At 46.1% G+C, this 22318-nt stretch overlaps 2 protein-coding genes across 2 annotated transcripts in view; both read left to right on the top strand.

Moving 5' to 3' along the window:
• The window catches only part of LOC106815046 (AP-3 complex subunit delta-1-like), a gene marked incomplete in the record, with an annotated part of 54195 nt that extends 45811 nt beyond the window's left edge, over window positions 1-8384 (top strand). The window contains 7 exon segments of the mRNA XM_014819470.1: window positions 72-237; window positions 942-1105; window positions 1742-1818; window positions 5073-5247; window positions 5792-5881; window positions 6885-7070; window positions 8290-8384. Coding sequence (XP_014674956.1) covers window positions 72-237; window positions 942-1105; window positions 1742-1818; window positions 5073-5247; window positions 5792-5881; window positions 6885-7070; window positions 8290-8364 — 933 coding nt within the window.
• Window positions 8372-17166, top strand: LOC106815045 (AP-3 complex subunit delta-1-like). Its single transcript, XM_014819469.1, has 7 exons — window positions 8372-8579; window positions 10506-10643; window positions 11479-11610; window positions 12422-12510; window positions 13416-13540; window positions 15836-15918; window positions 16512-17166. Exons 1-7 carry the CDS (start codon window positions 8535-8537, stop codon window positions 16602-16604), a joined length of 705 nt encoding a protein of 234 aa, XP_014674955.1. The 5' UTR covers window positions 8372-8534; the 3' UTR covers window positions 16605-17166.
• Window positions 17167-22318: the final 5152 nt, after the last annotated feature.

Below are 22318 nucleotides of genomic sequence, written 5' to 3'. Positions count from 1 at the left end.
AACCGTAAAAAAAATGAACAGAATCACTTACATTTTTTTTCTAACTTTTACCGTGACGTAATTGCTTTCAGATGCGGGAGGTGCGTAAGGCCGAGCAGGCGACGAACCCTCACTATCTGCGCGGCGAAGTCGCCGTGCGTAAGCCGGGCAAGAAGCGCCGCGGTGACGCCGCCAACTCTCACGTCGACGACATTCCTGTCACTCAGCTCGACCTGTCCGTGCCGCTGAAGATCACAGGTGAGTCGCGCACACTTATTTACTCTACGAACTGGAATATAAGGATAAAACGCATGCAAGTGAAACGCATGTAGAGTTTATAGGAGAGTTTATTTAGGGGTACGTTGCACGTGCCTTCAGCTTGACCTGTCCTATGCTGCTGATGGTGATCGATGAGAGTCGCGCGCGCAGATTCGATGCTGTTATTCACTGTAGAAGTTTGTCGCTGACTGGATAGTAGACTTTATTTAGGGAGACCTTGCTCGTACCTTTGTTATTTAGTCTAGAAGTTTGTCACTGACTGTATAGTAGACTATGTTTGTGGTACGTTGTGCGGACACAGGCTGGGATGTTGATGCGGCCGCAGGTCACACTGGTCCTACATGTGCTGTTACTGCTACTCACTCTAGCATTTGATCGCTGACTTTATAGCTCAGTGGCATCAAGAGTAATGAGCTGTGAGAAGCGATCGGGTGGTTACGTAGAATTTGGGTCCCGCAAAGATATTCCAGGCCTTCCTTGCACACTGTAGGATGTCGATTCAGCAATGGGCAAAAATGTTTTTGCTACAGTGCACTTTATGATTCATTACTTCAGTCAGGCACGAAAGTTATAGTAAAAATTCAGACAGAAATGTGTCGAAATTTCTGTTTTATGTGCACGACGAAAGGTTTTTAAGGCAATGGATAACCGTGGCATCAACTCGTTTTCTGTTTTTTTTTCAGGGCTTCCATTGTCAGAAGACTACATTAAAATGTCTAATACACAAGAGAAAAAGAAGAAGAAGAAAAAGAAAAAGAAGGGGAAGAAGGGTAAAGAGGACTCCGACACGGAAGAGGAACCCCCGGCGGTGCTTGCTGTCAACACAGAAGTCGGAGAGTTGCCTGAGGTGAGTTATATACAGCCTATATAGCATCAATTCACATCATAGACAGATGCTAGTGCTAATTTCATCTCGCTTCTCGCTCGAGACTATGATGTGCAGTGCTTCGCTGGGCACTGTGATTTAATGCTATTGTAAAAAAAAAGGTGAAATAATAACTAATTTGGCAGACGTAATATGTCAGTATATCTATTGACGAATCTATGTCTATTGATCTGTTCAACCTACAGATTTCCATCAGTTATGCAGGTTCTTTATTTAAGTAATAGGGAGTTGCCGCTAGCTGGAAGCGTGTGGCTGGGTTTACAGAGCAGCTTGTATTCCCCTTGCCACTCAATGGTCTTCCTAGAGTAAGGCGGAGGTCTCTGGAGGCACGGCTGTGAGCTACAGGCCTGTCTCTCGTTCACCTCTCTACACGCACGCGGTGCACGCCGCACGAATCACTGTCAAAATGTCAAACGATGACAACTTCATGATTGCTGTTGTTCACGTAGCTTGTCCCCATTAAAAATATCTTGTGAATGTTGCATGCATTATACGTAGCAGTAAGGGACCGTTGTATGGGGTGTGAATAGGTGAAAAGCATGCATCTTTTGTCCGTAGCCAGCTTTAGTGCTATGTACGTGTCACATGTGTTTTCAGGGAGCTAAAGAGACGGACGATGAGGATGAGGGTGTGACAAATGACCCGCACAAGGCTCTGGATATCGATCTAGACGTGTAAGTGTATAATTAATGTGCTGAACAGTGCTGCGCAAAAAAACTCGCAGGTTATGCTGCAACATGCTGCGCTACTCATTGTGGTTTATACAACACGCATCAATAGGAAGCTGGACAAGGTGCAAGTATCGTATCTAAGTTGAATCCCTGCAGGCAGTGGACCTCCTTATTACCAACAGCAATGTAAAACGACTTTTATAGTAACACCTAGTTAAACCACTTCACTTTGTTCCTCACATAGCTTACATGTGTGTTATTTTATAAATATTGTTTATATTATGTCGTATCTTCAAGGCCCTAGCTAGGATTTTTTTTCTGTAGCCAAACAATTAGCCAGAATCAATTTTCATTAGCCAATTTGGATTCCTGTTAGCCACATCTGTAGCCTAACATTTTATGAACACAAAAAGGCGATAAATAACTTCTTTTCTTTATTTTTTCACAAACTTTTATTTGCATGAAGTGCAAAACTACACTTATTTAATGCAAACAAACTATTATTCACCACCTGTCTATGACTGAGACACTAACACTACGATTCACCACCATGACTCTGACTGACTGACAGAGACATTCAAATTGTCTGGAACTTGTTTTTCTTCCACTGCCTGCAGGGGGAAGGAATATTCTCCTATTCTTTTTTTTTGGCACACCGACCTGGACAGTACGGCACTTTTTCAAAGGTTCAAATATATCGCTTCTTCTGGGCCTCTCAATTTTTGATGGTTAGAATGTCACTCGAAACACGTTTACTGTGTTTTCAGCGGTTATTCTGAGGAGCTGGTGTTTAACCAAATTACGTGTCTGCTAAAACCCCTCCTCCACAGAATATTGTTGTGTGGGAATGGGGTAGGGGTCACAAACAGGCGGGGGCCCATCTAGAGAGATGTTTGGGCCTTAGGGAAGATGTGGGGTGCCCTGCCATTGAAGACCATGCCACAGGAAGTCACAAAGTATATTCAGTTTATTCTCCCACTTTGAGTGTAGCTTATCAGTTTTAGCTGACGTTTTGTCGCTGGTGATCGCACATACGCTTCATGATTGGCAAGGCGTGTGTAGAATCGCATGATTCGTCGTCCGATCCGTTCAACAGTTGGCCAGCAAATCTTAAGCCGCGGCGATCGTGACGGTCACAATATTCGCGGTCGGTTGGGGGGAATTCGTCCAAAACGGAGTTTGGACCGGGTCCGACAGAGCTGGGGGTACAGTCACAGGTCAAGAGGTGTAACAAGAAGTGGTGGAATCATTCACTCCTTAAACTTAAAGTGTTATAGGGAGGAAATTTGCAGAATTGCGGCACACTCTTAGAGACCGTGCTCGACCTAGGCTCGTGATAGCGTGCTATAGCATCATGTAGCGGAGGAAGGCCATCACTGTGCCGGAAATTGGAGGTTTTTCACAGGTCACAGGTCAATGGGCACAGCGGCACCCGATTGTTAGACATTTTTCTGGAGGACATTGTCTGACGGAGCGCATTGAAAGAGACTTTTTTCCGTTTCGCCGGTGATAGAGCATTTTGTATGGCTTTTTGGAAGAGGACCATGAAATGTCCCGTTGCTGGCTGTATAACATGCGAAGAGTAAGTGGTCGGATAACCTTTTGACCTCACTGGAGGGGCTTAAACTATGGATTGTTGACTGGTGACAAAGGGAGTGAATGCCTGTTTGCTGATTTAGAGCCCCTCCCCCATACCCTCCCCCTTCCCCCTCCCCCACCCCCTCCCCCGCCCCTTCCTCCACCACTCCCCCACCTTTCTCCCCCCACCCTCCCCCTACCCTCCATCTGCGCATAGGTGGGCGTATTCCTAACAATTGATGTGTTGTTACCGGCAACTGCGTTGTCTGGCATATCTGCGCCTAATGTCAAATTGGTATACGGCACGATCTGCATAATATTTTACGTTTATATAAATAATCGTAGCAACAGACCTCAGATGAGCCCAGACGCTCTGCGGCTCTTGTTACAGTACCTCACGCACAATACACACGCACGCACATACGCACGCACGCGCACGCACGCACGCGCGCAGTACAGTATAGACAGTACTATACACACCGTATAGTTATTTACAGTAATACTAATAGTTTACAGAAGAGTTTTCACAGCACATGCATATACTCTACTACTTTTGTAACTTCGTGATGCTATTGAACCAGAAAAATTAGCTGCTCATCAAAGCTGACTATATTCCCCAGTTAGTACTTATCAGTTTTACTACTTTTTACAGTACCTCACACACAGTACACAGTACTACACACACAAACACACACCTACACGCACTCACGCGCGCACACACACATGCACGCACACGCGTAGTAAAAATCATTTGACTTTTGCCAGCGCCGTTGCCATGTATGTGGAGACAGGCCTTTTTTAAACCCCAGGGTTTAGAACTTCTGAGGGAAAATTAGACAACGGTGGTAATGCCCAGTTTGGGGAAAAACGCACATGATGGACTCAAAGGCGCGCAGTAGGCACGAATGTGGATTCTGTTAGCAGACGTAGTAAGTCTCATGCTGCGCATTTCGCGGGAGACTCACGCATATGGACCCATTCTCCCGCACTCACGCATTCACGCCAAAGAAAAAAAAAACGAAAAAAAACAGCCCGCGACACCAGTTACCCACGTCCGTGGCTGTGCACGTTGTGGCTCGTGCTTGCTGGCTAGGCGGCATTGATTGAAGTACGGGGGGGTGGGGGCGAATGCACTGATTGTTACAGTCGCGTGGGTGTGGTTATTGCTGTATATGTAGGGGTGGGCACCGCGCTGGTATGAGGGAGCGACAGCAAAACTCCCGGAATCTTGAGGAAAAAGCTGCAATCGGGAATGACACAGGAGTGTGCCGGCACGCAAAAAGAAAATGTTGCTGTTTCGACGATCAAATAGGATCGATGTTTGCTGGGTCATGTTTACTGCCTTTATGTTTACTGCGTTTTATGTCATGTGGCTGGGAAAATTACGTTAGACATTTTTTTCGCCAAATAAGACTTTCAATCGCCAGATTACTAATTTGTTCGCCATTGGCGAATTGACGAGTGGGTAGCGAGGGCGATGTATCTTGTATATTTACATCCGATTCGTGCTTGACGCATCGACTTCTAATAAAATAATAATTATAATTAATTGTTAATTATTATTAATTATTATTAATTATTATTAATTATTAATTAACAATTTATCTTTAATTGATTTCGTGGGAGAATCTTTATTCGCTCGTCGAGTCACGGGTACTGTAACGGTTACCGCTTCGCAGCCCCCTCGATGACTCAGAGAAGCTAAGGGTGGCGACGTATGCAGCACCCACGGTCGGCGTGCTCACTGCAAACACACCCACCGCCACGCCCTCCACGCCACCCCCGGTGTTCGAGAAGGTGAAGAAGAAGCATCATAGCAAGAAGGAGACGGAGAAGAAGCACAAGCGAGAGAAGGTAGGGTTAGGGTTTTTTAGGGGAGGGTCGCATTGCGATATTGATACGGATGTGGTTCAAATGAACTACAGCCACGAATTCAGAATTCTTTGAAACAGATTTCTTTAATGTGCTGGTCTGATATCGCGTCTGTTGAACATAACAAGAATGGTTACACCACCTACGTTACAAATCTATTAATTAATCTGTTCACTAATCTTTTCTACTGACAATTATGCAGTGAAGATGTCAGGAATTCGTTTGAATCAATAAACATGTCAACAATTAATGTCTATACGTATACCCTAGGCTTATGACCCTTGGCTAGAGCGGAACAATCGCCGCATAGCGGCAACGGTAAACGCGTTCGAAACATTTGACCCGAACGTTTCACTTTGTAGTTTAAAAGCTTTGAATGAACGTATTTCTGAGCAATTTTTTTTCACCTATCACACATATATAGGCAAGTAGAAGCGTGCAATGTTAAAATAATTTATTTTTGCCTGATTTTATGTTTGAAAGTTTGAGGGAAGGCACCTTTAACTTGTGCGGGTGTTTTGTTTAGAAACACAAGAAGAAGCGTAGGACTGAGTCGACCGAGGTAACAACCACTGATCTTCCAGATGAGAACCACGTCGGCTTGGACGAGAAGAAAGTGTGTACCATATATATTCTTGTACTCCCTTGTATCTCTTGTATTTCTTGCACTCCCTTGTACATCCTTGTATCTCTTGTACTCTCTTGTACTCTTGTACTCCCTTATAGCTCTTGTACTCTTGTATTTCTTGTACTCCCTTGTACTATCTTGTACTCTTGTATTTCAGGTACTCTCTTGTACTTTATTGTATCTCCTGTACTTTATTGTACTGTCTTGTACTGTCTTGTACTGTGTTGTACTCTCTTTTACTCCCTTATACTCCCTTATACTCTTGTACTATTGTTTCTCTTGTACTCTTGTATTTCTTGTACTCCTTTGTACTCTCTTGTACACTCTTGTACACCCTTGTACTCTCTTGTACACCTTTGTACACCCTTGTACTCTCTTGTACACCTTTGTACTCTCTTTTACATCCTTGTACACCTTTGTACTTTCTTGTACACCCTTGTACTCTCTTTTACACCTTTGTACACCCTTGTACACCCTTGTACTGCCACGTCTGCAAATTAGGTTCATCTGTAGATAAAATGGATGTAGCCTGCCAAGGGTGTAGGAATCCTCTGAGCCACGTACACGCACCGATCGTTTTTAGTTTAATTGTCGTGGAAGAGCAGGTTGCAGTCTGGTCGTGTTAGCATAGATTGTCATCATCTCTCTCATGTCAGCAGAGATGTGAAATTAGAAATGAACACGAACGAAAGAAAAAAAGCTAGAAAGAACGTAGAAATGAGAGAGAGAGAGAGAGAGAGAGAGAGAGAGAGGGGGAGATGTGAATGATTAGAAATGTGAAATGCCCATAGAAATGTGAAGTAATTGTGTCACATTGTTGTGAAAATAATGTACTGGGATCGATTCAGTCATACTAACTATTTAAGATTGTGATAAGGCAACGTTGTCATTCACTTCTACATGGCGCAATCATTACCTTCTATACGGCAACTTCATCGATCTATATAACCATGCGATGTCTACATGATTGCTCATTGACCTTGGATTTCAGATGGATGACATTGAGTTCTGGCTGTCGGGTGTGGACGCTGCACAGCAGGACAGCAAGGTGGCGCCACCGGCAGCAGCGATGCCGACGCCAACAATATCACTCAACAATAGGCCAGCCGAGCCACCCAATAGCTTGCCGGTTACCGTGGAAACGAGACCGGCCGAGGATGATGTGGATGTTGGAAAGGTGTGCTGCCCGCGGTGAAGGTTGAGCAGGGGGGGGGGAAGGATCTCCGATTTACTGACTTATTTTTAGAGGAAATGCAGTTTTATTCTGATAAATCCTAACTATATAGTTTGCTTTCGAAGTACTCGATCACCACTTATTTCAGTACAGCCTAGCTGGGTTTTTGCGACATGGGCTAGTTTTTTATCGGGTTTCAGTACCGTGCCATTCAATGTCTATGCGTTGTATTTGCTCTCTAACAGATTGAAGTTTCTATCCAATTTTTCATCAGCAAATAATTCGCTGCATACAATCGCGGCATTAATGGATCTCACCTTGATTAATTCGCAACCTGTGAAGCTCTTGAATACTGAGTATACTAGTCGTCTGCTATCTCTAAACACTCGGTTATCGGTCGTGAATGATTGTCTACGTCCCGCCGTTTGAAGTGGTTTTTCGGTCCGCTCGTGGAGCATCAGCGTATGACCTCCGCCTAACCGCGTCGCTTTGTTTCCCCAAGTAATCTCAGGGGTTCTTCCGAGGGTAAATTATGCAAAGGGTTAGGGTTAGGGTTTTAGAATTAGAATTTAGAATTACTAACGGTTCTTCCGAGGGTAAATTATGCAAAGGAGGTAATGGGCAGTTTGAGAAAAAAAACGCATGATGGATTTAAAGGCGTGCTGTAGGTGGACTCTGCAGGTGGACACGGGGGGGGGGGAGTGAGGGAGAAGGGGAAGTCCCCCTCTTGCTGGGGAGTTTTTAAAAATTTGAATGTCTGCATTTGAGGCACCCTGAAAATAAAATTTTAATTTAAACCTTACTCTGTTAGCATTTTCACAGCAGCGATGTTAAATTTGACAACAGCAGTGCACCACTGTGGCGCTTATGTATAAGAAACCCTGTCATCTACTATCACATAATATTCAGTTATCAGTCGTAAAAGATTCTCCACAATCCAGCATCTGCCAGGTTTTTCATCGACATTTAAAGTGTTTCGCCACCTCACGGTACTCGTGAAGTATCAACGCTCTCCACTAAACCTCACGTATAGAACCGCCTGTCACTTCTCTTCCCCTGTCATCTACTATCACCATAAATACCTTCCAGTTATCAGTCGTAAAGAATTCTCCGACAATCAGCATCTCCAGGTTTTTTCAATCGAACATTTTAAAAGTGTTCTCCGCTATCACTCGTGAAGTATCAGCGCTCCCCACCTAACCACGTCACTTCGCTTCTCCAGAAATCGAAGAAGATAGTCGCCAATGAATGCAAGACGAAGAAAGGAGAAGGCGGCCAGGCAGCAGGAGGGCCGTGACGCGCCGAGAGAGAAGAAGGCGGAGCTGAGAGCCAGCCGAGGCTTCATCGCGACAAAGGCGGGAGATACGAAGGAGGCCGGCGCCAGCGGAATCACGAGCGCCGTCGAAGGAGATCTTTAACGGCGCGACTCCGCAGACTCCCGTCGTCAGCACGGAGCAGGTCGCTGTCATGTCCAGCTTCCGTCTGCTGGGAGAGAACAGCAACGTCAAGCTGGTGAGAGACACGAACAAGCGAGGCGTGTGTGTGTGTGTGTGTGTGTGCAGTTGGTGTGTGTGTGTTGTGCGGCGTGTTGTGTGTGCCCAGCTTGTGTGTGCGTGCAGTGCAGTGCGTCAGCCGCTCGGTGCTGTCGCGTGCGCGGTGTCCGCGCTGGTGCCGCATAGTGCCGCGTGCAGCCCTGCCAGCGTGCGCGCGGGCGCCCCCGCGGTGCGCGTGACGTGTGTGGTGTGGACGCCGCACGAACTTCCCGTCGTCAGCACGAGCAGGTCGCTGTCGAGGGTCCAGCTTCGTCTGCTGGGAGAACAGCAACGTCAAGTGCGTGCAAGGAGAACGGATGCGAGCGCGTCTTGTGTGTGGTGTGTGTGTGTGTGTGTGTGTGTGTGTTGTGTGTGCTCGGTGTGTGTGCTCGGGTGGTGTGCTGCTGTGAGTGTGGCTGATGAACGGATGTGATAACGGGTGCCTGTGATACGTCTGTGTGATAACGGTTTGTGTAACGCGGTGTGATAACGTGTGTGGATGAACGGGCTTGTGATAACGTGTGTGATAACGTGTGTGGTAACGCGCGTGTGATAACGTGTGTCGGCTAACGGGTGTGGTAACGCGGTGTATCTGCTAGGTAACGGGCCGGTGTTCGCTAACGGTGTGTGATAACGTGGTGCGTAGGACGGGGATCTGTGGTAACGGTGGTGCGTGAGACGGGTGTGGTAACGGGTGTGATAACGAGGATGAGACCGAGCAAGCGAGAGAGCGGAAATCCATTCGTAACGGGAGGTCTATTTCGTAGAGTTACTCGAACTATCGGGCAGTTCGTCATGTTCTCGCTCTGGACAGCGCAGAAGCACGCGCGCGTTGAACGTTGCCGGAATGCTGTTACCTGAAGCAGCGCCGGGTAGCGCCTCCGCGTTCACGTGATGACTTGTTGAAGCTGTCAGCGTACCTGCTGGCTGTGCTGTGTGCATGCGTGCGTGGCCTGTAGTTCGTTGCCCCTGTTGATTCGTTGCCTGCGTCGTGCGTTGGCCTGAGGACCAACAACCGGACTTTCGGTTTCCGCCCTGTGTTCGTGCCTGCGGTGCTGCCCTGCCCCTGTGCTTCCGGTGGCCTGCGTGTCGCCTGCCTGCGCTGTGTCGTACCTGTCATCGCCTGCGTGCGTGCCTGCACGCTGCGCCTGCTGTGCGTGCCTGCATGCGTGATCTGGTGTGCCTGCGCATGCGTGTCTGCACGCATGCGTGTCTGTGTGCCTGCCGTGCGTGGTTGCCACGCGTGCCTGCGTGCCTGGCTGCGTGTCTGCACGCCGCCTCCGAGCGTGCCTGCATGGCTGTGCCGTGGTCTGACGGCCGTTGCTGGCATGCGTCGCCTGCCGTGCCTGACTGTGCGTGTCTTTGTGCCTGCCATGTGGTGTCTGTAGTGCCTGGCGTGCGTGTCTGCCACGCGTGTCTGCCGTGTCTGTGTGCGTTGCTGGTTGTCTGCAGTGCGTTCATACAACGCGTCGTCTGATGTCTGCCTGCGTGTCTGGCTGTCTGCACGTGTGCATGTCTGGTGTCTGCACGCGGTGCCTGCGTGTGCTGCGTGGCGTACACTGCGTGTCTGCCATGCCTGCGTGTGCTGCGTCGGTGTCGTGGGCTGTCTGCGAAGCTTGCGTGTCTGCGTGCGGGGGTCTGGATGTGCGTGTCTGCGTGTCTGCACGGCGTGCCTGGCCGTGTCTGCACGCGTGCCTGCTGTGTCTGGCGTGGGATCTATGATCGCGCCGTGTCTTGTGTCTGCGGTGCGTGTCTGCGCGTCTGCCTGCGTGTCTGTCGTGTCTGCTGCGTGTCTGCCGTGCCTGCGTGCGCTGCGCGCGTGCCTGCATGCCTCGCCGTGACGTACCTGCGTGTGCGTTCCGGCGGATGTGACGTGATCGTTTCTCGCTTCCTGCTCTACCCGCAGACGTACGAGACGAGAGTGGACGCGACGCAGAAGCATCGGGTGATAGTGTCCGTCGTCTTCACCAACCTGACGCCGTACCACATCAAGCAGTTGGACTTCAACGTGCTGGACTCGCTCAACACGAAACTCATACGAGGGGTGAGTCGCGGGGTCGTTGTGGGCGTCTGCGGTATCTTTCGTAGTCGGCGGCGTCACGGGGTTGTGTGAGTCAGCAGGGGAGGTGTGCGCGATGTTTTTTTCGAAGACGAGCGAATCCTTCTTTTTGAATTTGCAGTGCATCGATGTTTGTGGGGTTTTTGCAAGTAGGGAATCAGGGAATGAGGCCTAAGATAAAATATTGCTTGTTTTTCCCTTTACCGACCGACTCGCCAAAACGCCGCTACTCGACACATTTTATTGGCCTATTAAAACAAAACAACAATTATTTCGTTTCGCCAAAAAAAAAATCAAATTGCTTCTGCAAAAACATATACACAAAACAGAATATACAATATACATACACACATCTTGTCAAAACAAAATAAAAAGATTTTTCACCTACCTACCTACTCGGTACCCTGAGAGGCGAGTAGGTAAAGGGGAAACAAACAATTTTTTGGTGGGTTTTCAAGGGTGGCCGATGATGGTGGTGTTTTCGAAATTTTAGCGGGGGGGGGGGTAGAGGGGGGTCCTCCTTTGGGAATTTGAGCATTGGTATTTATGTTTGTGGCATTTTTGCAAATGATGATGATTCAGGGATGCCCAGTATTGGTGTTCGCGATAGTTTTCGCAGAAACACGGAATCCGTTCATCTGGGAGGCGTGATCACTGACTTTGACAATTTTTGATGTTTTTGCAAATGAAGACTTCTCCTCTGGGATTCGGGAGCAATTGGCATTGATATTTTTCCAAAATTTCACAAGCAGGGACATTCGCGCGATTGTTGCGCAGGTGTGTGCGGTGCGAGTGAACATGCGTACATGTGTGCTTTCAGGACCAGTGCGACGGTGTAAAGGTGCCATTCCAGCTTCCGGCCGGCTCGAGCAACCAGGGCCAGTTTGCCTTCACCGTGCAGACAATCAATCATCCGCAGAAACTCAGAGGCACTCTGACCTACTTCATCGCGGTATGCTCTCTTGTTGCGCCGCCGCGATTCGTTTATCATTCGTTCGGTGGTTTTGTGTCGACGACTGCGAGTGTTGTGTAGTGCTACTACGACTCATAGGGTCTATGTCCCCCAGGGTACTGCCGGAACGTACCCTGGGTATTGTCCGGTATACCGGAACGTACCTTGGTAACTATCTGATATGGTTAGGGGTAGGGAGTGGGCGTAGGCGACTCCCTAGACTCGTTAGTGGAGTAGGCGAGGTACGGTCCGGCATATTAGATAGTACCAGGGTACGTTCCGGCAGTACCCTGGGGAACATAGACCCTCTCAGCCATACTACGACCGAGTAGTACCAACCTTGTTAATTGCGTGTCAGGGGCCTAGCTGCTGTTAGAATTGAATTCGATTTAACGCTAGTCCTGACATTAACTTTCTCTCGTAGAATGTTGGCAGAAACACAGTAAAGTTTCGTGATTCTCATACGCAGTGTGTAGAGTGTACAAGTTTGTGTTAAGAATAATGTGTTATCTGGCACTGGGTCCCAGACTTGTGGCTCGTATTCAGTTGTTTGATGAGCTTTTTATTTTTTTACTTGTGACATGTTCACAGGTATGCATGTTGCCATACAGCAGTCATATTGGATTTCATTCTCATTATAAGTTATTAAATGTGCTAAAGCCATAGTGACCTGATCTTAATCGTTAACATTCTTCACATCTGTGACATCTGTGAGATATCTTCTTCTCTCTTACAATATTATTAGAATACATCTACGTTCAGGTTTGTGAAGTTTACATTATGATATGACGTTGCTTGTCCTTTCATGCAGACGGAGGATGGGTCGACCAATCATGACAAACTCGACTTCAAACTTGGATTGCCTTGTTCGGCGTTCACGTTACCTACCCCACACGACAGGTACACAGACCTTTTGTTGAAAGCTTTACTCGTTGTTAATCTGAGAAACAGTGTCAGTGAATAGATTTCACATTATTTTACGTACGTATGGGTTGTGGGTGTGACATACTTTTTGCAGGATCAAATGCTATTGAATTATTTATTATTCATTACGATTATCGATTTTAAATTATTTGAACTCGACCTACAATCAGTCAAGCTATCCTCGTAGCTTTTTGATACCTTGAGTTGAGCACTTTTAAACTTCATAATATATGCGATAATACTATCTAGGAATACAAGTCTCTGTACTTAGCATTGGTTACTCCTCGGCGAAGACGAAAAAGAACGTTTCGGAACTATTCCCAACAAAATTCCCGTCCGTTCTCAACACATGACATCGTCCCATGCCGACTCATGCAAGCGTATTGAGCGTGTTCCCGTGACTGGAAACGCGTCGGTGTGAATGTTTGGCCGTGTTTGTTTTCGCAACAGGAAGAGCTGTGTTCCCGTTAAGCTGGGTTTACGCTACCGACTGTACGCAGTGAAATTGGCGAATTGTACGAACTTTGCAGTTGTTCAACCGACAATCGGCAGTGTAAACGCAAAAGTCGCGCGAGCAACTGTTTACTAACAACTGGTTGGGCGATTAGAGCCTGTTCTATTTGCCCAATTTGGTATTGCTGAATTGTATAGGTTGGTTATATGGTGGTTGATAGTGGGGTGTACGTGTGGGTGGTTGATAGTGGGGTGTACGTGTGGGTGGTTGACGATGGGGTGTACGTGTGGGTGGTTGATAGTGGGGGGTGTATATGTGGGTGGTTGACGGTGGGGCATATATGTGGGTGGTTGATAGTGGTGTACGTGTGGGTGGTTGACGGTGGGGCGTATATGTGGGTGATTGATAGCAGGGTTTCTCGTTGCAGGGAGACCTTTGCGGATCTGCTGGCGGGAGGAGAACTCGAGTACAAGAACTCGATCAAGCTCAGCTCGGTGACCGGCGACCTTCGCCTGACCCTCACCAACATCTGCTTCTTCACGCATTTTTCAGGTGCGATTACTTCTCGCGCTCACTTGGGACGCGATTTCTATGCGATAGCCTGTCACAATTAAAAGAATATTTGTTTGCCCTCACCCGACCCAGGCTGAAAAGTTTGGGTAGGTAGGTAGGCTTCTTTTTTGAGGGGGGGGGGGTGATCTACCCCCATTTTTATAAATTCAGCATGTGGAGATACGTTTTATGTTGAATGTTTGTTTTGCTTGGTACATATAATGTATTGCCTACAGATTTATATAATCAAGAGCGTATAAAGAAGGAGAGCGTACAACGGTAAAATGCTGAAATCATGTTGCAGTATTAGACGAATTAATAAACTTTTCCTGTTTTATTTTGACGATCCTTTGCAGTATTATTGATCAGCTGTCCTACCTTGTTCATATAAAACAAACCGCATGTCCCTACGATGCCCCTACGCTGAGATAATGAGAAAATCTGGTATTTTCGCCGAAAACCGACTCGAGATCAGTCAATACTGCGTCCCTCACTCAAAGTGTTTCCAGTGTGTTGATTCCGGTCGCCGCTGTGTAGCGCCATAGTGGCGCTGACTCACGTAATACTACCAGAGTTTACTATACATCCAGCGTGAGGTGGGCGTGAGGTGGGCACAGGTGGGGGTCATCACTATGGCAATCAATAACAGACGTCATTCATTCCATTTGTCAATCATTGACGGAAACACGCGGGGTTTACCGAAGTTATAACACTTTGAGTGAGGGACGCCGTATTGACTGATCTCGAGTCGGTTTTCGGCGAAAATACCAGATTTTCACCGCTCATTATCTCAGCGTATGGGCATCGTAGGGACATGCGGTTTGTTTTATATGAACAAGGTAGGACAGCTGATCAATAATACTGCAAAGAATCGTCAAAATAAAACGGGAAAAGTTTATTAATTCGTCTAATACTGCAACATGGTTTCAGCATTTTACAATTGTACGCTCTCCTTCTTGTTATACGCTCTTGATATAATGTACAGTGAGTGATACAATTTGTTTAAAAAAAAAGGGAAAGATCAACAAAAAACGGACCCTTTTTGGCGGGTCGGTCAAGTGAGAGCAAACAAACTATATTTTTATTATGGCCCTAAGCCGGTTCGTGTAGGTCCAGCAGTAATCTAACTATCTACGGTATTCGTATTTCTATGACGCGATTTCTATGTGATAGCCGCCGGTTCATGTAGGTCCGGCAGTATTCTAACAGTAACTCTATCTACGGTATCCGTATCTAATCGTAAGCTATTCTCGTCAGACGAATTGCTCATGAATGTAAGTAGTTCCTTTATTGGTCCCCCATGACAGGGTTTGTAGCGGGTCTTCCAAAGTCTTATAAGTACTTATTTTGCCAAAAATAAATTAAGGGCCCTTATTAGTACTTGTTTTTGGTGAAATCTTAGAAAAGTACTTAATAGTCCTTATTTTTGGCCAAAGGACCAATTGTTTTATAAACTGTTCTCGACTTAGAGTAAGAATTGTTGTATTATATAATACGAAATAATGAAATCTGCTGTGCAATTGTGTATATAAATATTATTAGTGTACTTTAATAGTCACGTAAAAAACTCTTATTTTGGCCTCCAGAAAGGGTCTTATAAAGTCCTTATTTCAACATGTGTCTTACTACTATGAACCCTGCATGATGGGAAGCTTGTGATAGCAAGAGAAACGCTATTAAATCTGAGTCGAGCTGTCTGTCACCTATTGTGTGTGAGTGTTAGCTGTAGACGTGCTATGGGTTTCTTTGTGGTTGCGTTTATTGGTGTTTGCATCGTGAACGTTGTAGTTCAATGGCATCCCGTGAGGTGAGGTCATGAGACAAACTCCACGACAGATGGCGCACTCGCTCATGGGCTCAATCTACCACTGCCACAAGCAGATTTTTGTTACAATTTGTAATGCTTTTTTACTACAAGTTTTACAGTGGCCACGTTACTCGTATCCTCTGTAATAAGATTTGGACTAATAAAAGTTGCAAAGATATTAAAAATCCAACCATTATTTTATGAAAAATTTGATAAAATAGTGATACGAAATAGTACACGTATTGTGCGCCCATTTACTACTTTCAAATCATTCGCTGTTTACGAATCTCCATTCGCTGGGTTTCCCCAGAGCTCCGCCCACTTTAAAAATAGTGCTAGCATTGTGGCAGTGATATCCTGAGTGAGCGAAGGGGCACTGCACGCAGTTTGCATGAGCTTGTCAAACTTTGGGATGGAATATTTGAGACAGTCCAGGCTCAGAATCAGGCAAGCCCTTTACACGCGTTCGTTGTTTGTTTCTGTTGCAGTCGTCGAAGCTGTGGACTCTAGCGCATCGCTATACAGTAGGTCCATACAAGATCATCATTTGGCGCTACTAGTCAAAACTTTGGTGAGAATTTTGATCGATGTCCTTACTACATAAGTGTTCTGTATGGTGCAGTGCGTTTCATATTGGTTTCCGAGCGAATGGTCACTTGACGTTATCGCTGTGAATGAACCGGTTTTCTTGTCCACTTGTCGACTTCCATGTGTTAGGGTTAGGATGGCAGGTAAAAAATCGTGAACATGGTTATGGTAAAATACGTTTAGTATTGCTAGATAAGGACCACTCCTGGGAAACCGTAAAAGAGCCCTTTATAGTCAGATGCTCATTCCAGAATGGTGGTTTCATTGACAGCAGAAGTATCACTGAAGAAAGATGCGCTTGGTGTCTTTCATAGACAGGTGTTCATTCTATAAGAGGTGTCCCCTACCACGGGTTTGCCTGTGGTGACAGTGACGCTATTGTAGATGTTTTGAGTCTCACGCCTTCTGGATGAAAGTAGAACAACATTAAATACCTCGTCCGCGAGTATAAATGTTAAAAATTTAAATTAATATTAAATGCAACTGCGAAAAAATAACTAAAATTAAGTAAAATTATATTAAATTCCAAAATGATTAATTAAAACTAAATTGCTTAATCGAAATTGAATTCCGCAGCCAAACAACGGCGTTAGCATCGACGGCAAGAGCAACGACCCGAACCTACTCTCCAGCGTCCTAGACGAAGTCCGGACGATTCTGCTGCAGTGATGGCTGACCACCCACGCCTCCCCCTCCCCCCGGCAAGCAGTCGCGACGACCCCCTCCCCCCGTGCGCTCGCGCCGCGGCCACATCGCCCAGCGGCGCCCTCTATATCGCCCAGCGGCGCCCTCTATATCGCCCAGCGGCAACGGAACGTACCGCGCGTCCACGAGTCATGTTCCCTGTCAGTCGGCGGGAGCAAGGGGAGCGGTCAAGGACAGTATGTGACCTTCGGCGACCTTTCTGTTCTCCGGTCAGGCGAACACTGTAATGGAAAGGCAGGGATATCGATGTCATCATCGTGGGCGGCTGTGAACTCAGCGAGAACTCTGTGGGTCGTGACTGTCGCTGCGCGCGCGCGCAACCTTAGAATCGTACGTAGTCGCAGCATTGTTGCTTTTTATATGCCTCCGACTGTCGTGGCGGGACCCTGTCAAGTTCAACGCGACGTATAGCGGCGATAGCAGCGTTATATAGACATGGGCACGGGTGAGGAGACGACATGGGTCTGGTGAGAGAGAGCGATAGGGAGGGAGAGAGAGAGAGAGAGAGAGAGAGAGAGAGAGAGAGAGAGAGAGAGACAGAGAGGGAGGAGGTGAGATAGAGAGAGATGGAGAGGGAGGGAGTGAGACAGAGAGGGAGAGAGAGAGAGAGAGAGAGAGAGAGAGAGAGAGAGAGAGAGAGAGAGAGGGAGAGAGTGAGACAGAGAGGGAGGAGATGAGCGCGAGCGCAGAGCGCAGGAGAGAGAGAGAGAGAGAGAGAGAGAGAGAGAGAGAGAGAGAGAGAGAGAGAGAGAGAGAGAGAGAGAGAGAGGGTGCGCGCGAGAGAGAGAGAGAGCTCACAAAACAGGCATCATCATGTTAAATCGAAGGTACCGGGCAAGAATGCTCATGCAGCAGAAATAATCACATTTCTCGTTAAGTGCGTGAAGCCATGACGATGCGGTTACCGTATGCACGTGGCGAGACATGCTGCTGCTGATGCTGCTGCTGCTGCTACTGCTGCTACTGCTGCTACTGCTGCTACTGCTGCTGATGCTGATGCTGCTGCTACTGCTACTGCTGCTGCTGCTTGCATGTGTAGCTTTACGTGTAGCTAGGAATATATAACGCGTGACGTAATCGTAATATCATTACTGTGATTTAACGGCCGGTTAGCGCTGAGGCCATGGTGCTGCAGTGAGAGCAAGCAAGCCTCCACGCGCGAGTAGGAGTGGAGCCCCTCCCTACTTCCCAGAGTGTACGCGCGGAAACATAATCGTTATTATTTTCGAAGTTTTTTCAATAGCTCCCCCGCTTCTCCAGACTCTGATGCGGGTAGTCGCGGAAACATGCTGCCGCTGCTGTTGTTGTTGTTGTTGTTGTTACCTGGTCTGTGTGATGCATAGAGAGAGCGTATTGTGTGTCTGAGTGTACAGTAATGTGTACTGTGTACAGTGTACTGAGTCACCGGTGTAATGCGTGTATGCGTCGTGCTACAATGACAGCGTGCGACAAATAAGTGTCGCGATGATGACCGTATTGTTTGGGACGAAGAATTGTTTGACGGCACTTCTGTGGTTCTGTTGCCATGGAGACAGTTCGCGCCATCGTAGTAACGACAGGTGTAGTTATAGAATAGAAACTAATAGAACTACAATAACATGTACTGAGTTGAACTGTTTACCGAATAAACCGATGTGAACGAGAGATGGGGAGGGTGGCCTTTGATAGCTTTGAACCTAACCGTAATAAGCGAGAATATATATGTAAGGTTTGTTAAACAAAGGTAATTACCGCTCTACTGTAAGCGAGTTTTTGTTTAAAATCTGCTATTGTTATTTGCGTGGTGTAATAGTCACGTGCGTGTAATTCCTGTCGAATGTATCGATAGCGGTTCTATGATTGTAAATAGTGGATGAAATCGCGTTATTAATGTATAGCCAAACGATGAATGAAGTATGAGGCGAGGCCTCAACGAGAGAGAGAGAGAGAGAGAGAGAGAGGGAGATAGAAGAGAGAGAGAGAGGAGGGAGAGAGAAAGAAAGAGAGCGCGCGTTAAGCTAGCAGCACACTTCACCATTTTCGTTGCTCGTACAGGCAATTTTCGTGGTCGGCAAATACCGAGGAACAAGGTTTGATTTCTCACCACGAAAATTGCTCGTGGTGGCAACTTGTGGTGAAGTGTGCTGTGACGCGGCAACGGCCACAAAAATTGCCGACCACGAAAATTGTCTGTACGAGCAACGAAAATGGTGAAGTGTGCTGCTAGCTTAAGTGTCCGTCTGTCAGCATCTATCTCTATATCTAGCGTCCGCCGTATCTAACCTAACGTCTGCGTCTATTACGAGATACTTAAGAAAAAGAGAAAACATCCAGCCCGCAACGAAGTGTTGGCTCGCTGCCAAGTCAATAGCGATGGTCTTATGTACAGCAGTGTTTGCGTTCGATTGAAGAGAATGCGAGACTGACTACCGTATAAATTATTGGTCGTGTTGTATTTATTTGTGAACCTTCGGGAAATATCAAGGCGGGCGGCAGTAAGTCGTGTACGCTCTCGCTGTGTGACTAAAGTTGACATGTTTACCGTTATGAATTACAGAGTGCGAAAGCAACGAATCGGATAAAAAATACGCTATAGGCCCTATACATATGTATCAGAAGTAGATAATAGGGAAGTATCCCCATTAAAAATATTCCCTATTATCTACTTCTGATATATATATATATATATATATATATATATATATATATATATTATATATATATATAGGATAGATAGATAGATAGATACCAAGAGTCCAAAATAGAACATTTCTTCAAAAAAAAAATTATTTTCTGTTATGGACTTTTGATATATATATATATCCTCTTCGGTAGTTTTGAAGCTCAATGTAAATGAATAGCGTGCCGTATGTTTCCCGATAGCAGTCTCGAATGATGTACAGGCGTCTGTGTCAAGTTCATTAACGACTGTGTTTAATTACCGACTGTTGCACGTGAAGTGTGTACTTGCCGCTGACTTGCTCTCTCGTGCGATTTCTCTCGCTAGCAAAAGACATTACGGAACGGGGAGCGGGTAGATTCATCCGTGCTGCGTATATGTGTAGTTGTGCGTTGGCGCCATTTTGATTCGAAATCGTTTGATGATCGTTCGAATCGTTGATGATCGCGAACGTGTTTCCGGTGTCGGCGAGCGGGGTTTGCTTACATGTACAAGTACAAGTCAAGTACAGCTACAAGTAGTTAACGTGGGAAGTCTCATCGCGGCCTGGTTCTGTGTGTGGGGCTCCGGGTGATGTATCAGCGCTTCATCCATCTTGCCGTGTGTGTGTGTGTGCGTGCGTGCGCGCGTGCGTGCGTGTGCGCGTGCGTGCGTGCGTGTATGACTTGCTGATGAGATAGAACGAGAAGGGTGATGGATTGTCTCGTAAACGTCGCTCTCCGACGGGGTTCGTTCGTGCGCGTATCAATTATTTATCCACGTATTTTTTGGGGGTAAAAATCGCGGTTTTCTTACGATTTTGATCGTGATGTGGGCGGTGTTACCGTCGCCTGGCTGTGTTCGCGTCACACCGAACGTCAACACAGGGTGCCCCCCCCCCCGGGACCACCATCAACGCTCGCGCTCCTAAACCTACTTAAATCCAGTCACGAACTCTTCACGAGGTAATGCGGTTGTTATAATAGCGATTTACGAAAGCTAGGGCGTTGAAAAGATGGGTGATCATTGGCATATCGACTAGCGATGGTAAGTCCTGTGAGGTATATGATCAATGGTGAGAGCTACACGTACTGTATTGTTATAGGATGCGGTGCGATGTTCTACACTGTGGGTGTATGTTGTTTGTTAAGCGGACCCGCTGCAGTCTGTGCAGCGTAACGCGAAATTTAAAGACCGGGGCAGACTGGCTACCGGTTATCTTGGTAATATTAAAGCGCTTGTAAACTATCACGTATGACGAAATAAATATACACGTATAAGTTATACAGTTAATCGCTGCTTTCTGTTTTATGTGTGCGGTAATATGTTGTTATTACACGCAAGAATTCAGTAAACGCCGTTGTTAACGTAAGAAAACGGGGAATTTAACTAATGTTGAAAAAAAAGAAGTAAATATTGCACAATAAAAGTGTGATTAACACAGTACGGTGAGATTTACGTGGTGTAGAAAGAACCATGAATTTGAAGAGAAATCTCTATATTCCAAGCTCACAATTTAACTATTATTATTAGGCAATGTTGTATGGGTCTAAAGTCGAGTACGTGTATGGCAGGCGAGGTGGTACGCAAATGGTATTTACTGTCTATCATTAAATCATTTAGTGTTTGTCAATAATTCCATGCCTATGATTGGTTGAGAAAAGTTGTATCTGATTTGTTGATTTAATGACTGTCACTAAATGGAATATATGATAGACATTAACTCGACTTTGTGGCTGTCGCTAAATACCAGTTGTGTCCCACCTCGCCTGCCATACACGTGTGCGTGGGGTCGTAATTCCGTTTCTGATTTGTTTTGATTTGTTTAATGTATAGGTAACTATCAGATCTGCTCACCACGCTCACTGATGTGACGTTGTACTCTGCTTTACACTAAATGCTCACCTAAATACAAGCGTTTTGATATGTTAACGCTATAGCTGCGGTATACTCAACATGTTCTGCTAGCATCTATGGCAAATACGACATACGCATATATATGCGCTCTCCTATGACACTATTTGTCATAGGAAGATTCTTCCTATGACAAATATTGTTGTATGTGCTGTGCGCATCATAGGAGTTTAGGAGCGCTATTATGAACGCAAGCAGTGAATTTCAGCTGTAAAGCGGAATCGAAGTTGACTCGCCAATATTTGTCATCGGAGGAATCTTGTCTATTTGTCATAGGAGAGCGTATAATATGCGTATGTCGTATTTGTCATAGATGCAAGCAGAACATGATGAGTGTACGCCCATATGAGATATCCAGTATGCTACGTGATAATGGCACGGGTGCCTTTGTTAGCGGATATCTTTTAGCGTTAGAGAATATTAGCTGAATCTGTCCTCTTCTGCGCAAAAAGTTTGGTTTCGAGTTGACTACTAGTGAAAGGTGTAATGGGAACTCAGATCTAGTTCGGTGTAAGTCAATTAGTCTACTTTATGTAAGAAGAGACACGTTCCTCATCGAGTCAACTATATTTGATGCTCTGGTCAGTTGTGAGATGTTCTATATTGTCTTTGATCAACGATCTGATATCTGAGATCTGCATAGCAACATTCGGATAACGTGACTTATTATGATGACTTATTATGATGACGTACGTCAGTTTAGATGCAGGGACTTGCAACAAGACAACAGTTCTGATATATAGCTTAGTGGGTTTGATGTAAACCTGGCTTCGCTTTCAATGGTGATTGTCGTCATTAGTCATAAAGAATAACATTCTCATGTTCTTCAGATCTTGCCGCTCAGTTAAATCAGAGCATATCAATCAACAGGTGATTTATATGCTCTGCTTACACGATACAACGGCAGACAACCTAGAAATCTTACGTCTATGCATGGTTAACTATCGTACTCAGAAATTATTATTTTACCCGTAAAAATAATTTATCCGCGGTTAAATTATCTGTAACAATGCCGCTGATTGGGTAAAAGAGCAATAAGTGCGTGCGTGCGTGCGTGCGTGCGTGCGTGCGTGCGTGCGTGCGTGCGTGCGTGCGTGTGTGTGTGTGTGTGTGTGTGTGTGTGTGT

Source organism: Priapulus caudatus, unplaced genomic scaffold, assembly GCF_000485595.1.
Source record: "Priapulus caudatus unplaced genomic scaffold, Priapulus_caudatus-5.0.1 Scaffold1028, whole genome shotgun sequence".
Taxonomy (NCBI): domain Eukaryota; kingdom Metazoa; phylum Priapulida; class Priapulimorpha; order Priapulimorphida; family Priapulidae; genus Priapulus; species Priapulus caudatus.
The sequence above is the reverse complement of the archived record's forward strand: the minus strand, read 5'-3'. Positions and strand labels throughout refer to the sequence as shown.

Coding starts and splice junctions, on each gene's coding strand:
- LOC106815045 (XM_014819469.1), top strand. CDS start 8,535: ATGTCCAGCTTCCGTCTGCTGGGAGAGAACAGCAACGTCAAGCTG. Junction 10,644..11,478: donor ACACGAAACTCATACGAGGG/GTGAGTCGCGGG, acceptor GTGTGCTTTCAG/GACCAGTGCGACGGTGTAAA. Junction 11,611..12,421: donor CTCTGACCTACTTCATCGCG/GTATGCTCTCTT, acceptor CCTTTCATGCAG/ACGGAGGATGGGTCGACCAA.